General features: G+C 35.7%; 1 protein-coding gene across 2 annotated transcripts; it reads left to right on the top strand.

Annotated features, from left to right (window-relative positions):
• The first annotated feature begins 4,964 nt into the window (after positions 1 to 4,964).
• Positions 4,965 to 15,637, top strand: LOC130828771 (guanine nucleotide-binding protein subunit beta-1). Of its 2 annotated transcripts, none has more exons than XM_057694761.1 (6): positions 4,965 to 5,499; positions 5,632 to 5,726; positions 6,569 to 6,990; positions 8,203 to 8,560; positions 9,258 to 9,371; positions 9,952 to 15,281. In XM_057694761.1, the coding sequence occupies exons 1-6, from the start codon at positions 5,352 to 5,354 to the stop codon at positions 10,075 to 10,077; spliced, it is 1,263 nt and encodes a 420-aa protein (XP_057550744.1). In that variant the 5' UTR covers positions 4,965 to 5,351; the 3' UTR covers positions 10,078 to 15,281. The 2 variants fall into 2 exon arrangements, with proteins under 2 accessions (XP_057550744.1, XP_057550753.1); XM_057694770.1 differs by lacking the exon at positions 9,952 to 15,281 and adding an exon at positions 15,299 to 15,637 and having other exon boundaries at positions 4,966 to 5,499.
• The last annotated feature ends 209 nt before the right edge of the window (positions 15,638 to 15,846 follow it).

Genomic DNA, 15,846 nt, shown 5'->3' with positions numbered 1-15,846 from the left:
TGAAAGTAAGAAAAGGACTCAAGTACTATATTATGATTGGATGATGGAGAATCTAACAAGTATACTAGTATATTGTACTAGGTGTTAGCAGGTGCTTAGATGAAGCAAACCTTGGGCACATATGGCTTTTCTCCTATAATACTTAGACCTATCGAGTTTCAAGTTGATGATAAAGTGTTCCTTCGTGTTTCACCAACTAGAGCAGTAATGAGATTCTTGAAGAAGGGTAAATTAGCCTGAGGTTCGTGGGACCCTATGACATTTTTGAACGCATTGGCCTGGTGAAGTAGCTTATCGACTTTGATAATGATGAACTTTGATAATTTTGTGACATAATATGAGAGTTCGTGAAGATAAAGTACATAATGTCATTAGTGTTAGTAAAGCCTAGGAATGAACATAAGAAGATTATTAAGGCTTATAGTTTGAGTTGCTGAAAAATGTTCAGACTTCGTGATGATTACTGTTGACTTTTAGGAGGTAATAGTAAGTATTATAAAAGTTTGAGATTTGAATTCTTTAAATAGACAAAAGAGTTATGCAAATCAGTGGCATAGACTTATCGCGTTTCAAGTTAATTACAAGGTGTTCCTTCGTGTTTCACCAACTAGAGCAGCAAGGAGATACTGGATAAAGGGTAAATTAGTCTGAGGTTCGTGAGACCCTAGAAAATTTTTGAGCGCATTGGTAAAGTAGCTTATCGACTTTGATAATGATGAACTTTGATAATTTTGTGACACAATATGAGAGTTCGTGAAGATAAAGTACATTATGTCTTAGTGTTAGTAAAGCCTAAGAATGAACATAAGAAGATTATAAAGTCTTAGGATGGGTGACCTCCTTAGAAATTTTTTTAGGTGCGCATGAGTGAAGTCAAAGTGCACTGGAAAGACTTGTGTTGGTCTGTGGGGCTAGTCTACAGTCTCTAAGAGTAGTCACCGGTGGTCCGAGGGACCAGGGTGTTACACCCGTAGATCTAAAAGACCTGTTTTTAATTTTATATATATTAAATATACTTATTGTACAGCTGTACTAAACTACTATTGTAGTTTGTATTATAATTATAATTTGAATGTGACATACAAGTATATCACATTATCACTGACTCACTAAGTCCCTGTACTGGTCACTACTCTTAATCATTAATCCCCAGTTCCCCACTCATCCTCACAAACGACGGAAACAATCATTTTAAGTTGTATAATATTTTTTGGGTGATCGATTGTGAAATTATATATATTAGTATCATTAGTCAATGAATATAGCTTTATGACAATCTCAACACGATCCAAAAATACAAAAAAAAGTAAAAATAAGTCAGACCCATTCTGGACCCGGATTTGCAGTATCCACGGATCCGAATATGGGTCTAGCAAAACTAGACCCGCGGATCTGGATTGTGCTCTTGAAAAAAGATTTGGATCCAGGTCCACCTGGACCCGGTCCAGATCTGACCCATTGCCATCCCTAGTCGAACATTGCTATTTTTTTCTAAATGAAGTAATATTAAGGCTATAACCCATGTAAACACAACTTAAACCGAAACGCTTAACAGATCTTAACCTAATCAGTATGGTTGTATCGTTTATTTTAGACCTCTAAGGAATTATTCTGAGGATTATTCGTGAGCTGAGAGACTCATTGACCTCATCATTTTTTATGGGTATAAGTCGCCTCATTTCTTCCCTTTTCAGACCCTGATCTTAGTATCATATGACAATAAATAAAATATACTGAATACGATGATGATTATTTATAAAAAAGATAATAATATTTTATTTTAATAGAAAATATAAATTATATTTAAATTTAATTTAACATAACATTGTACATAAAATAATTTAAATAGTCTACTTTGCCATTACTAATCAGGACCACGACAACGCTAATCATACACCGACCTAGACCCATCCTATATAACACAACCCTTGATTTCTCTCAACCGTGGTGTCGTCCCTACACAACAAAGACTATCTTGCTAGTTACTGGATCAGGTTTGCCAGGAAATTATTTTTTTGATGCATAGTGACTCTAATATTTTTCTCTGTCCTTTCGAAACCTACTTTCCCACATTAAAATATTCAGTAATCAATGGAGTATTTTGTACTTACTTCACAATTTTTATTCTTCCCAACTTCATGGCGTTGGATTCTTCTTCTTCACCATGTTTTGTCATAATGCAGTAGTATAGTTAGTGACTTTTGATTTTTCCAGTCATAATGAATCAAGTACGCTAACAAGTCTCTTGATGCCACCATAAGTGGAGTATATATTAAAGACTTATCTTAGGGCTTGAGATTGGTTTTTAGCTGCGTTGCCCCAACAATTTTCAGCACTTCAGCTTTTGTTTGGCATTTGTTGATAATGTTATTATGATAACAATAGTTTGATTTAGATTTAGAATACTAGGATGCATTTATATGTTGTTTAATGATGGTTTGTTATTTTGCAGGGGCATTTCAGATTGGTAATAATGACATAAAGTCATATCCCGAATCTGTTAAGAGCGTTGTTCATTATGGAACATTAAAAGTATTCGTTAACTTATGACGCTTCTCAAGTTTACAGTCAGCTTTATCTTTTTGAGGCCTCCAAAACTATACTTCTGGAGTTATTCACCTCGCTTGTCTCATTAATCAGGTTGGATGCTTATGGAATTACCACTGTAACACAATACTATAGTTTTTCTTTAGTCATGAAAACAAGTTATGCAAGTTAAATTAAGATTCCAAATTTGAATGTGCAGTTAGAAAGATGGATGAAAATTATTTGCAATTATTGATGCCAAAGTTTGCTCCTTTTGCCTTATAATATTTGTGAGATTGAACTTTCAAAAATTTTCTGGTTTTTGTTAAGATTTCATCATTGTTGTATTCTTTTCTCCTACTTGTCATCTTTTAGCTGCCATTTATTTTTATCCAAGTATTATGATCAATGAGGAAAATCTGAAATATGTAGGAAGAAATATGTGATGTATATGTTGGTAAGTAGATGGGCATCAGTTGTTTTGGTTGATTAGAAGTTCTGAAAAATTAGCTTGAGTTAAAGTGACTTGATTGGATTGAATGTGAGTAGTTGCAGATATTATTGACTGAATGTCCGTTATTTAGGTATCAACATAATAGGCTCGTATCATAAAATGGAAATTGAAGAGAGAAAACTAAAAGTTGTTACATTTACTAGAAACTTGCAACTTTAAACTTCTTTTCTGTAATCAAAGTGCAAAAGTGGATTTAGTTTCACCTTATAGTTCAATATAGACCCTTGTAACGGGGCCGGGGATACATAGTACATATTAGTTACTAGGAATAACTTGGAGAAAATGCGGATTGTATTAGTCGGTTGGTTGACCATCTCATATGGAAGGGAGTGTATTAGCTGGCTACGTGTTATCTCATCAAGGGAGTGTATATTAAGGGTTCAAGTCATCTTAGCAACAAGTTTTTAACAATAATTTTGCTACATAAATTTTTGCCCCCCTAATAACTTTTGTATCTGGCTCCACCTTTGCTTGTAACAATGACTCTGTGAAAAAAATGTCATATTAGTCATGGTTAAAATAGACGTTTAATACATAGTTGTGGTCAAAAATGAGAATATACATATTGTAATTTTTTGAAATTATTATCTTGACTTTAGTACATTACAATTTAATGTATTGTGTGTTCCACAATGGAGTACAATCGTACACACTACATAACATCACAAATTACAATTGTATTCTAGCAGCTAGTTTTTGATATATGCTGGGGTTTGACATAATACAAAATAAAGTTTGTATTGTTTGCATTTTATTCTCTGTCCTTTTTGTTTACCTAATTTCGTTAGTACATCTGACCATCAAATGGATTACAATTGAGGCAGATGATGGATTATCGGAGATGAGTCTCCAAGTTATGTTTTAATCAATACATCTTACCCATAAAGGCCATATACATTCCCATTTAGAGGTGGTTATAGGACAATTAAAATTGACTTGTTCTAATTTTTTTGATCATCACTTTTTCTCAGCTTTTGAATTCTTTGTATTTTCATTAAAAATCCTTTCAACTATTATGCAAGAAGAAATTTGAACCCTTTACTTTAAACCACTATTGTATAAGATGTGTTGAGTTTGAAAATGAATCGATAGGATGACTAGAAAGCTAAGAATTGACTCAGTCCCTTCATTAAAATTTTTAACTTTTGATCTAAAATATAGTTGCTCATTTAGTTCCAACACTTTGACGCATCATAAACATCTATTTAAAATTCATTTTGTGATCCTTGAGTGAGATATACACTTCTCCTTTCGAAAGCAAATTTGAGGGAAAAGATTTAAAAGAAAAATAAAATAAATTAATTAGAACAAAGAAATATAAAAATGTCATTTGACTATGGAGTATCGATTATAAATTTTGGGAAAAGTATCAAAAAGTACCTAATAAATTATTTTTTCCAAAAAGTACCTAATAAAAAAGTTTCTCAAAAAATACTTAACAAAATTTTTTCTTTTTCAAAGAGTACCAATTAATGTTTTTCTTTAGTTGACCGTCAAATATAACGGTTGATTGGTCAAAATCGAAAATTCTTTTACGTCATCTTTAATTTTTTTCCAATTCAATTTTCTCACTGTCATCTTCCTCTACTTTTTATTCAAATTGAAGTTAAATTGGAAAAGAAATTGAAGATGAAGAAGAAAAATTTTTGATTTTGACCAGTCAACCGTTATATTTAACGGTCAACCGAAGAAAAACGTTATTGGTACTCTTTGAAAAAGAAAAAAATTTTGTTAGATATTTTTTTAGCAAAAATTTTTGATTAAGTACTTTTTTTAAAAAAAATATTTTTTATTAAGTATTTTTTAACATTTTTTTCACAATTTTTTTTTTAAAAACTTCGAAGTAAATCTAACACCAAGAGTGGGTCCTGAGTCCCGACGGCCGTATTACTCGTACCAGTCAACGTTTTGCGTTTCATGTCTGTCAGCTAATTATCTCTCAGAAAATGAACTCTTCTTTCTCTCTCTTCTCGTAACCATCACTAACAATTCTACTTTTCTCCTCTTCATTCATCCTTTCTCTCTCTTCCCTTTTGTAGTAATTCACGCTAATTTTATACTTCGCTCTACATCTTCCTCAATTTTCTCGATTTTCTACTACTTTCTAGGGTTTTCATGATGTGCTTTTCATTTTTGCGAACATGTTCCTTGTGAATTTTACCGTTTTTGATTAATTCGGCTAGTTCAGCCTAATCCGAAGCTTGGAACAAGTTATTGGACTGTAAATTAGGTTTTGGGGTCGAAATTGCATTATGCAATGTCGTAAGAGCAACTAGATTTGTGATTGTTAAGGTGCAATATTTCTCCGAAAATGGCGGCGGTTGCTGCGACGACGGAAGAGAAGAGAGAGAAAATGTCGGTTGCAGAGTTGAGGGATCGTCATGTTGCTGCTATTGAACAAGTTAATACTCTTAGAGAGCTTTTGAAGCAAAGACGACGTCATCTTCTTGACACTGATGGTTCTTTTTTCTCTGTATTGAAATCTGTGTTTCTTAATTCGAGTAGTAATATAATGTACGCTTTTACATTTTTCTTTAGTATATTTATGGAGATTTTTCGGAAAATTGATAAATTGTTGTTTGTTGTTGCAGTAGCGAGTTTTGCGGCCGCGCAAGGAAAGACGGCGGTGAGTTTTGGACAAACGGATCTTGTTTGTTGTAGAACATTGCAAGGTCATACCGGAAAGGTAGTGCCTTTTTCTCCTCTTCCCAATTTCCCATTAAGATTCAAGTTTTTTTAATAAATAGAAGGAGAAAAAATTAATGGAATTTGATATCATACCTAATACCTGACCGCCATGGGGTGTTTAGGTTGGAAAAACAATTTCCCTGAAAACGTTTTTTCCCATTTTCTTATTGGCTTGACAGGGGATGCAAAACTTGGGTGGATTTTTTTAAATGTTTTGTAAACATCTTCCTCCAAAAATAGAAGGAAAATAGTTTATTCGTTTTTTCTACCGGAAAATAGTTTTTTTTATGGAAAACAGCTTTTAAAGAAAATGTTTTCCGCCCGAGCAAACACTCCTATTTGTATTTTTAATCAGAACATTTTGAATCAAGATAACTTACCTTATTTTTTACTCCTATTCATATAACTTGCTTCAAGTAAAATTCAGTAGCTATTCCTATACAACAACACGAGTTCATGACAAATCGACAACGGCAGTCGGCAATGCTAAAGTCTTTATCCTAACAATATGATAGCTATTGACAACGAACATTATGTTTGTTCCCTAAGCTACACTCCTGTGGGAAATGTAAATGTTGCGTTGTTTCCATCCTTTTGATTTTACTAGAAAATCCTGTATCCTAATTTGACCCTTCTTGTACACTCCCAATTAACGCAAATTTGCAATGTGAACTCTTATCATCAATGTAATATTTGAGAGCTCAGCTAACCCTCTCCTTTTGGATTAGCTGCTTGAATTTCATAGAGATCTGCTGTTTATAGTGTATTGCTTTTTCCGTTGAACCATTAGTTTAAATCATTCAATCTTGGAATTGCAATTAATTATTAAAATTATGCCAGGTGTATTCACTAGATTGGACCGAGAAGAACCGAATTGTAAGTGCATCTCAAGATGGAAGGCTAATAGTTTGGAACGCCCTAACGAGCCAGAAGACTCATGCCATCAAGCTACCTTGTGCATGGGTGATGACTTGTGCATTCTCCCCTAATGGCCAATCAGTTGCCTGTGGAGGACTTGATAGCGTATGTTCGATATTCAACCTAAATGCCACCACTGACAAAGACGGAAATCTGCCTGTTTCAAAAGCTCTTGTCGGGCATAAGGGTTATGTATCTTGCTGTCAATACATTCCAGATGAAGATACCCACTTGATTACCAGTTCTGGTGATCAGACTTGCATTTTGTGGGATACTACTACAGGATTACGAACTTCAGTCTTTGGAGGTGAATTTCAATCTGGCCATACTTCTGATGTCTTGAGGTACTCGAGTATAATATTAATTTCATCCTAGCTTGGTTATCTTTCTGTTGTGGGCATGGTTAAGTGTTTGTGTTCGAAAAATTTCCTTTGTGGTAAATCAACGTTGGAGTCTTACTTGATCTCTTTTTCACTTAACCTTTAATGAGGTGTACTTCCAACTTCTCAATGTGTTCAGCTTGCTTTTGCTATGAATCATTGCATATATATTTTGAAATCTTATCATTTTACTACAAGTGCCGTTGTTGATCCTCAAAAATTTAGACATTATTAAGACACTTTTTGGCATTTATTTTCACCATAAGCATGCACTTTTTTCATAAATAGCTGAGTCGAACACTTGGGCACATAACCATTGGACTCTTGAACTCATTACCTTGGTCCGACGATTTACTAAATGCAGCAAGTAACCATGAAACTTATCACAACAGGATTTAGTCCTCAGATTTATACTGGTATAATTAACTCTAGATTGAATCTTTCAGCACAATTTGCATCTTAAATCAAGCAACAGAAATTAAGTTGGACAAGATTATAATCTAGAATTAGAACTCGTATTATCCTCATGTTCCTTGCTTTTACCCTATACCGTTTGGTTTGTGCTGAATATCCAAACTGAACAAAAGCCAATTTCAAGCTATATAACAAGACTACTTGGTCACACAAAAAGTACTACTCCTTCCCCAATTAATTGATACATCGTCTTTGGCGTGTCCCAGTTTAGCTGATACATGTTCCTCTTTGGCTTGTCCCAATTTCGTTGATACCTTCTTTTTACGGTATGTTTTTCTCCTATCAGCTGTAAAACCTAACCTATGATTACTCCTTATTTAATGTTTCGCACTATACAACCCTGGTTTCTTCAACCCAAGCCTGTTTTCCAAAATAACTCCATAGTTACCGACTCAATTATTTAGGACATAGAGAACAGTTTTTGATAGCACACATTCACCCACTTGTGTTAGAAACCTGGTATATTTATGACTTTTCTCCAGTACATAAATTATGTGGAGATTCTATCCCTTCAGACTGTAAGCTCAACGTCTGGTCACTTTTACTTTTTCAGATAGGCTATATTCTGCTGTCTGCTCTTGGATATTTTTGTCATTTCTATTCTGTTACAGTTGCCAGTTATGGATGATTTTAAACCGTATGCTGTCATTGTGTATTTATCTATTGATTCAGATTATCTGTAATTCCCCTTCTATATTTCAGCATTTCAATAAGCAGAGCAAACAGTAAAATGTTTGTATCTGGCTCGTGTGATTTAACTGCTCGATTGTGGGATACTCGTGTGGCAAGTCGTGCTGTGCGAACATTTTACGGCCACGAGGGAGATGTAAATACTGTGAAGTTTTTCCCAGATGGTAACAGATTTGGCACTGGGTCAGAGGATGGCACATGCAGATTGTTTGACATTCGTACTGGACATCAACTTCAAGTATATGACCAGCCACATAAAGAAAATGAAGTTCCTCCTGTGACATCGATTGCTTTCTCCATATCGGGAAGACTTTTTTTTGCTGGGTATTCAAATGGTGACTGTTATGTCTGGGACACTTTACTGGCCAAGGTATGTTTTTTGTCTTCCTTGTACTTGTTTGGAATTTTTACAACGATAGACATGTATGATGCCCCACATTGACTAAGAGCATACTGAGGGCCTACTGTTGACTTGCTGTTCGAAAAACTATTCTTTTTCCCCAATTTTTGTTCTTTGGTTGGACAAGGGATTTAAAACAGAAAATTTGGGTGGAAAAGCATATTTTTTATTCCATTGCAAACATTGTTGTCCATAATTGGAAAGAAATCAAATTTTCTCCACTCTTCCATCCCAACCCAAGCGGTTTTTTTTTATCAAAGGAAACTAAATAAAACTAATTTTGTTTGCATTTTCCATTGGAAAATAGTTTTGATGGAGAACGAATTTTAAAAGAAATGTTTCATGCAACAATACACACCCACTAAGATGCAACCATAATTTGAACCACGTCAAACCATTGCCAAAATACCAACTGGGAAATGGAGTATTTCAAATCCCCTGTTTTTAGAGTTATTATTTCCTTTTTAAACATGAGATAGTATTTTGATGGCTGACCTTTAAGCAACCTTGAGAGGTATTTATTTTCTTAGCTTATATGCTGCTGTCTGCAAGTAGCAATTTGACCAATTTGTTGTTACTTGTGAGTGGCTGAGTTCAATATTTATATATTTTGTGTGCCAAACTTGTATGGTAATCATAACAAGAAATGGTGTCCTTGTTATTATAGGTGGTACTGAATTTAGGATCACTTCAAAACTCACATGCTGGGAAAATCAGTTGTCTGGGCTTGTCAGCTGATGGGAGCGCCCTATGCACTGGAAGTTGGGACACTAATCTGAAGGCAAGTCTTTTTATCTTATAACATATGTTGAAACAGTTGAATCTCGTTTGATCTCTTTTTGGTGAAGTACTCGGAAATCATGTCTACTAGTCTTATATGTTGTGGTTTGTTTTTATTGATTTACTGGAAACTATTAGTATAAGGATGATAATCTATAAATAGCACTAAAACAAAATCATGCTTACATCATCCACTTCCAAAACAGCATAACCGTCTCATTGTCATTAAAACTTTTCCCTCTAAATTGATATGGTGATGTCATCAATGATATATTCGTACACTATCTTGAATACTATCTAATTTAGAGTTTTAACAATTTTTTATGAATATTCAGAGACTAACAATTTACTTAAAAATTTATTTTCTTAAATTTAATAAATATTTCCGAAAAAATATTAAAATTGTGCATTGCACGGCTAGTTGAATACTATACTGTATGATCAATGTTCACTAACTTCTGTACAATGGCAATATTACATAAATCGTTTATTGATCTTTTACTACTTGTGTTTTATGTGGCTGTTTTACTGGTTTGGATTCAAATTACCTTAAAGTGGGAGTTTTTGACTTACAATTACAGTGGATATTTTGCGGAATTCTTCTCTCCCTTTGCCACCTTCTCTTCCTGTCATACATGGATCCTATACAGACTAGGTTTGAAAGTAGAACCAGGAGTTTGCCATCCCATTCAGAAATTTGGATTTAGAGTAGAATGGAGGAGCTTTAATATGGAAATCTGCACCATCGCCCCTGTCTTTCCTGCCCCTTTTCAGGATAGAATGAGCTAGAGAAGGGGACAGGGGAGAAGGAATGCAATTTCATACTAGAGTTCCTGTCAATTTTGTCATTCTTTTGCTTTTTTAACATTTTATTTGTGATCTTGGGCTGGAAAAGTTGTTTGAATACATTCCTTTGATCACTGGCCTACTGATCTAAATTGCACATTTTGATTAGTATATCACTTCCTAAATCCTGACATGTAAATATAGTTCGGCTGCTTTGATAGATGCTATGATAAATGATTATGTGGAAATTTGAGTGTAATATTGTGCAAATGTCCATGTAATTGATCCTTATGTATGTAATCTATTTCCGTATTTATATCTTGTTCTTATGGAATTCTATGGAGGAAATGATATACTTTTGAGTGAACCACCTATATTGTGGATATTGAAACGAAGCTTTCCTAATAGTGCAATATATACATTCCTTGTCATTACGAGTTTACAACTTACTAGTTCATCATCATCATCCTACTCAGTGTATCCCATTCATAGAAGAACTATGGACACGATTTGGGGAGAGGACACCTGCAACTCATACCCATAAAGGAGAGCGTGGCCAAAGGAGTCCCCCGGCTCGAAAAATATAGAAGACGTAGCTACATTGGAAAGATAAAAAAATAAATAAAAAAAAATAAAAATAAAAATAAAAATGCATATAAATAAAATAAATAAGTAGAACCAACAACAAAAAGAGAACAAAAACTAATAATAAAAGAAACAAGAGAAGCAAAATGACAAGATCACCAAAAGGTAATCTAAGAGGATAGTCAGTAGTCTAAAACATGAATATGGCGTCTCCAACTACCTCTATCCCTAATGAGGCCCTCAGAGAGGTTTAACTCATGTAAGTCAACTTTTATTTGCTCATTCCAGGTTCTCCTGGGTCTTCCTCGACCCCTCTTACCCTCCACTATAATGCTTTCTACCCTCCTCACAGGGTCTGCGAAAGTCTTTCTCTGCACATGTTCAAACCACCTCAATCTATTTTCGCGCATTTTTCCAGAAATAGGGGCTACTCCTAGTTTGTCTCTAAACTCTTGGTTTCTAATACGATCCATCAATGTGTGCCCACACATCCATCTCAACATACACATTTTTGTAACTTTCATCTTATATTCAAAAATCTTCTTTACATGCCAACATTCACTCCCATATAGTAGGGCAGGTTTGATTGCCGCCCGGTAAATTTTTCCTTTTAACTTGCTCGGGATTTTCCTATCACATAGCACCGCGGTGGCTGCTCGCCACTTGAGCCAACTCGCTTGTATACGATGATTTACATCTCCGTCAATCTCCCCATCCCTTTAAATGATCGATCCCAAATACTTGTACTTGGTCGTACTTTTAACAACTGCTTCATCAATGGTCACCTCTGGTTCTCCTACCTGTGATGTGCCACTAAAGTCAGCGTAAATACTCGGTCTTCGTACGACTATTGCGTAACCCTTTTCCTTCTAAAGCTTCCCTCCACTCATCCAATTTATTACTAACCTCCTCTCTAGTTTCTGCTACCAGCACTATGTCGTCAGCGAATAGCATGCACCACAGTACCGTCTTCCAAATAGATTTAGTAATCTCTTCCATAATGACAGTAAAAATGAAAGGGCTTAGAGCCGAACCCTGGTGTAGTCTCACTTTAACCGGAAAAGGCTTTGTTATCCCCACCGGTGTTTGAATGTTAGTCGAAACTCTGTCATACATGTACCGTATAGTCTTAATGTACACTGAAGAAATACCTCTAGTCTTGAGGCTATCTCAGATGACACGTCGTGGTATGCTATCATACGCTTTCTCCAAGTCAATGAACACCATATGCAGATCCTTCTTTCGCTTCCTATATTTCTTCATCAGTCTCCTCAAAACATGAATTGCCTCAATGGTTGACCTTCCTGGCATAAAACCGAATTGGTTCTCTCTAATTACTGTTTCCTATCTAATTCTCCCCTCTATCAATTTCATTGTGTGGCTTAAAAGTTTGATACCTCTATAGTTGTCGCATACTTGCGCATCGCTTTTGTTCTTAAACAGAGGTACTAGTGTGCTATTCCTCCATTCTTCTGACGTCTTATGTGTCCTCAAAATAATATTAAAGAGGTTAGTCAGCCAACGAATGCCCTCTTCTTCTAAACCCCTCCACACTGCAATCGAGATGTTATCTGGCCCGACTGCCTTTGTTCTCCCATCTTTTTAAGAGCTTCTCGTACTTCTCTTGTGGTAATATCACTCGTTGACCCATATTCCAGTGGTCTTTGGACGTCAAAAAATTGATTTATCTGCTTCCTTTGGCCCCCTAGACTCATTGAGTAGCTGGGAGAAGTACTGGAGCCATCTGGTTTTGATCTCCTCTTGTCTCAGGAGAACTCATCCCCCCTCATCCTTGATGTATCTCACTGCCTCTAAGTCTTGCCGCTGTTTGGCCCTAGTCTTCGCCAACATAAAAATCTGCTTCTCCCCCTCTTTGGTATCAAGCTTCCGATACAAGTCCTTATAACCACGGTTTTTTGCCTCCGTTATCGCTTTCTTTGCCTTCCGCTTTGCTTCTTTATAGCTCACTCTCTTTTCAATCCTATCCTTCTCTTCCGTGCATGCCATAAGTTCCTTAAATCTCTTGTTTTTATCTTTTATCTTCTTTTCCACCTTATCGTTCCACCACCATGACTCTTTGAACACTTTTGGTTTACCCGACGACACCCCCAAGGTTTCTTTTGCCACTTTTCTATTGGTTTTTGCCATGTTCGCCCACATTTCATTCGCATCCTCTGACTGACTTGGAAAGCCCAATAAACTTATCTTGCTTGACAAGGTTGTGATCATATCCCGTTTGAGGCTTCCCCACATGATCTTTCCCCTAGACTCGACCTTCTTCTCTACGATTTTCTTCCTCATCCTGAAAACCAGTACTAGAAGTCTATGTTGGGTGGGCATCTCTGTACCCAACACCACCTTACAATCCAAGCATGAGGCTCGATCTCCTTTGCGCACTAAGAAATAGTCAACTTGGGTTGCGTGCCCGCCGCTCTTATATGTGGTCAGATGCCCATCTTTTTTTCTAAAGATCGAGTTTGCTATAACCAAATCTTTTGCTAGCGCAAATTCTCCCCATTCTCATTCCTTGCCCCCAAACCGAACCCTCCATGTATCGAGTTATAGTTGCCTGCATCTCTGCCTATATGTCCGTTAAAGTCTCTTCCTAAGAAAACTTTCTCATCTTTCGGGATAGTTCTCATGAGGTCTCCTAGGTTATCCCAGAACTCGCATTTCACCTGCTCATCGAGCCCAACTTGGGGCCCGTACGCACTGACAATGGATATGATCTCTTCCTTTACTACTATCCTAACTAGCATAATCCTGTCATTACACCTCATTACTTCAACCAGTTGCTTTAGGATATCATTAGACACTAGGATGTCAACCCCCTTACGTCAGCCGTCCAAACCTGCATATCACAACTTATATCCTTTTATACTTTTTGCTATTTTCCCCTTCCACCTAGTCTCTTGAACACATGCTACATGAATCCTGTATTTAGAAAGCTCATTGGCCGGCTTGAACGACTTGGCTTCTGGGGTACCTATGTTCCAAGTCCCCACTCTTAGTTCTAGATCCTGCTTACGTTGCCTCCTCTGACGCCTTCTCCTTGGACCTGACCTCAGGTGATCATAATTGCTTCCTAATTCTATATTCAGCTACTAAGGTAAAGGTTACAATTAGATCACTAACAGAGATCAACACAAAAAAACAAAAAGATAAAATAAAAAATAAAAAATAAATAAAATAAATAAAAGGTAAGAAAAGAAAAAAAATATTAAATGAAAGAAAACAAAAAGATTCCTTTCAACACTAAACAATCAAAAAGCTTCACTTAATGCATGTCATCGGACACTCGTTATGTACCAAAAGCCTTGTTCAACACTAACCCAAATTCTCCAAACAATCTTACTAAAAACAAATCAGTATAAGTTAAAACGAAAATCAAACACCAATCTAGAGTAGAAATATAAAGTAAAAACTATGTGAACCATCTACTTGCTTTCAAGTGATGATCCATCTTTTAGCAACTAAAATCTATAGGTGAGGTTTTATCAGCATAAAACATCAATGCAGTTTTTTCAGATAGTAATACTATGATAATGCAATTATGCAAGTATGATTTTATTTTAAGAGGCATGCCCTCCCGTGTCCGATAGTTTGTATTTAAACATTGAAGAGCCTTGAAGACGCTTGTCGGTATTTTCCTTGATGCGCAATTTTTGTTTTTTGATCAAGTATTACATATGCTGGCAAACTTGTTACTTTGAGCATTGATTCAGTCACGGTTTGATTCTCTTCTAGTAAACAAGCCTTCTTGTGTACGATCATTTGCATTTAAACATTTATAAGTTGAAGATCTCTGGCAATGTTTCCTTCACAACCAGATGGTATTTCTAATTGTTAAGCATTATATATGCGGGCAAACTCCAAGATAATTCGTTAGCCCAAACTTTGAGCTAGTTTTTCAGAATTTGTCTTTACAATTTCCAAAATCTATCGTCGTTCTTTTGGGTTTCCACCAATTTCGAAGGGATAGTTTCAGTCCATTTTTGACTCTCTATAATAAAGTCCATTAATGGCCCGTCCCATTAACTATCCGTTCCGTTAATTACCCATTTAATACTATCCAACCAAAATCCCGCTGGACCATTCCGCCCATTAATCACCTCTACTTTCGGTTAAGTTTGACCTTGTAAGTGAATGTTGAGTTAGATGATTTTTCAGTGTGTTATAATTTTTATCGCTTTTTACAATTAGATTTAGATGGCAGGTATCTTAGGCACACCGATAATGTGGATACCATCGTGCTTGAACCTTTGTTCCGTGTTTTCTGGTTGCCCCTTCATCCTGTAATCTTTCTCTTTCTTGTTTCGGGGCTTCAGTTGTCTGCTCCTTGCAACTTGCAGTTTATGGTTATTCATAACTGGATAAGCAATTCATGTAAATGTTAGATAGACTTGCTGCCCATTAAAGTTTCTGTTTTAATGCAAATAGTAATCACAACTGTTTCTTTTAGATCTTTGTGAAAACTAATAATTCTGCTTCATATAATCGAGCTTCATAATTAGAAATTGTGTATGCTCATTCTCTTTTGCGTATTAATCCTTGCAGATTTGGGCTTTCGGTGGACATAGGCGGGTAATCTGATCTGTAATGATAGCTAAATCTTGTTCATTTATCCGTATGCCAATCATTTTGCAGACTATTATTCTACTGTAGAGTCTTAAACCACTGCTTATTGATGTACTCTTATCTCAGTGAGCATTCTTTGCCGAGTAGGTGGATTCATCACACTGGTGAGCAGACAGCACTCAGCAGTGCCCTTAAGCTTTGAGCTTTTTATTGTTTAGTTTAGCTTAGTTCAGTTCAGTACGCAAAGTGGCCACGTACAATCTTTGAGTGATCAATCACTTATGATTAGTTACAATCTTAAAGCGATCAATTAGAAAATAGATTATGAGACGATCTCTTACAAGACTCACTAACTTAAGGGCAGCAAGGTTGTCATGGTTGTGATCTTATTTAGGAATGGTGAAACTTAGTATATGTAAAACTCAATGGTTAGATCAGATCATAAACGCCTACACTCATACAAAATGACTAAATTTTCATAGAATATAATTCATCGAAGTATATATGTATTCAAAAAAATTATATTG

The sequence above is a fragment of the Amaranthus tricolor genome, chromosome 1, assembly GCF_026212465.1.
Source record: "Amaranthus tricolor cultivar Red isolate AtriRed21 chromosome 1, ASM2621246v1, whole genome shotgun sequence".
Classification (NCBI taxonomy): domain Eukaryota; kingdom Viridiplantae; phylum Streptophyta; class Magnoliopsida; order Caryophyllales; family Amaranthaceae; genus Amaranthus; species Amaranthus tricolor.
Note: the sequence above shows the minus strand (reverse complement) of the source record. Positions and strands in the feature narration are given on the sequence as shown.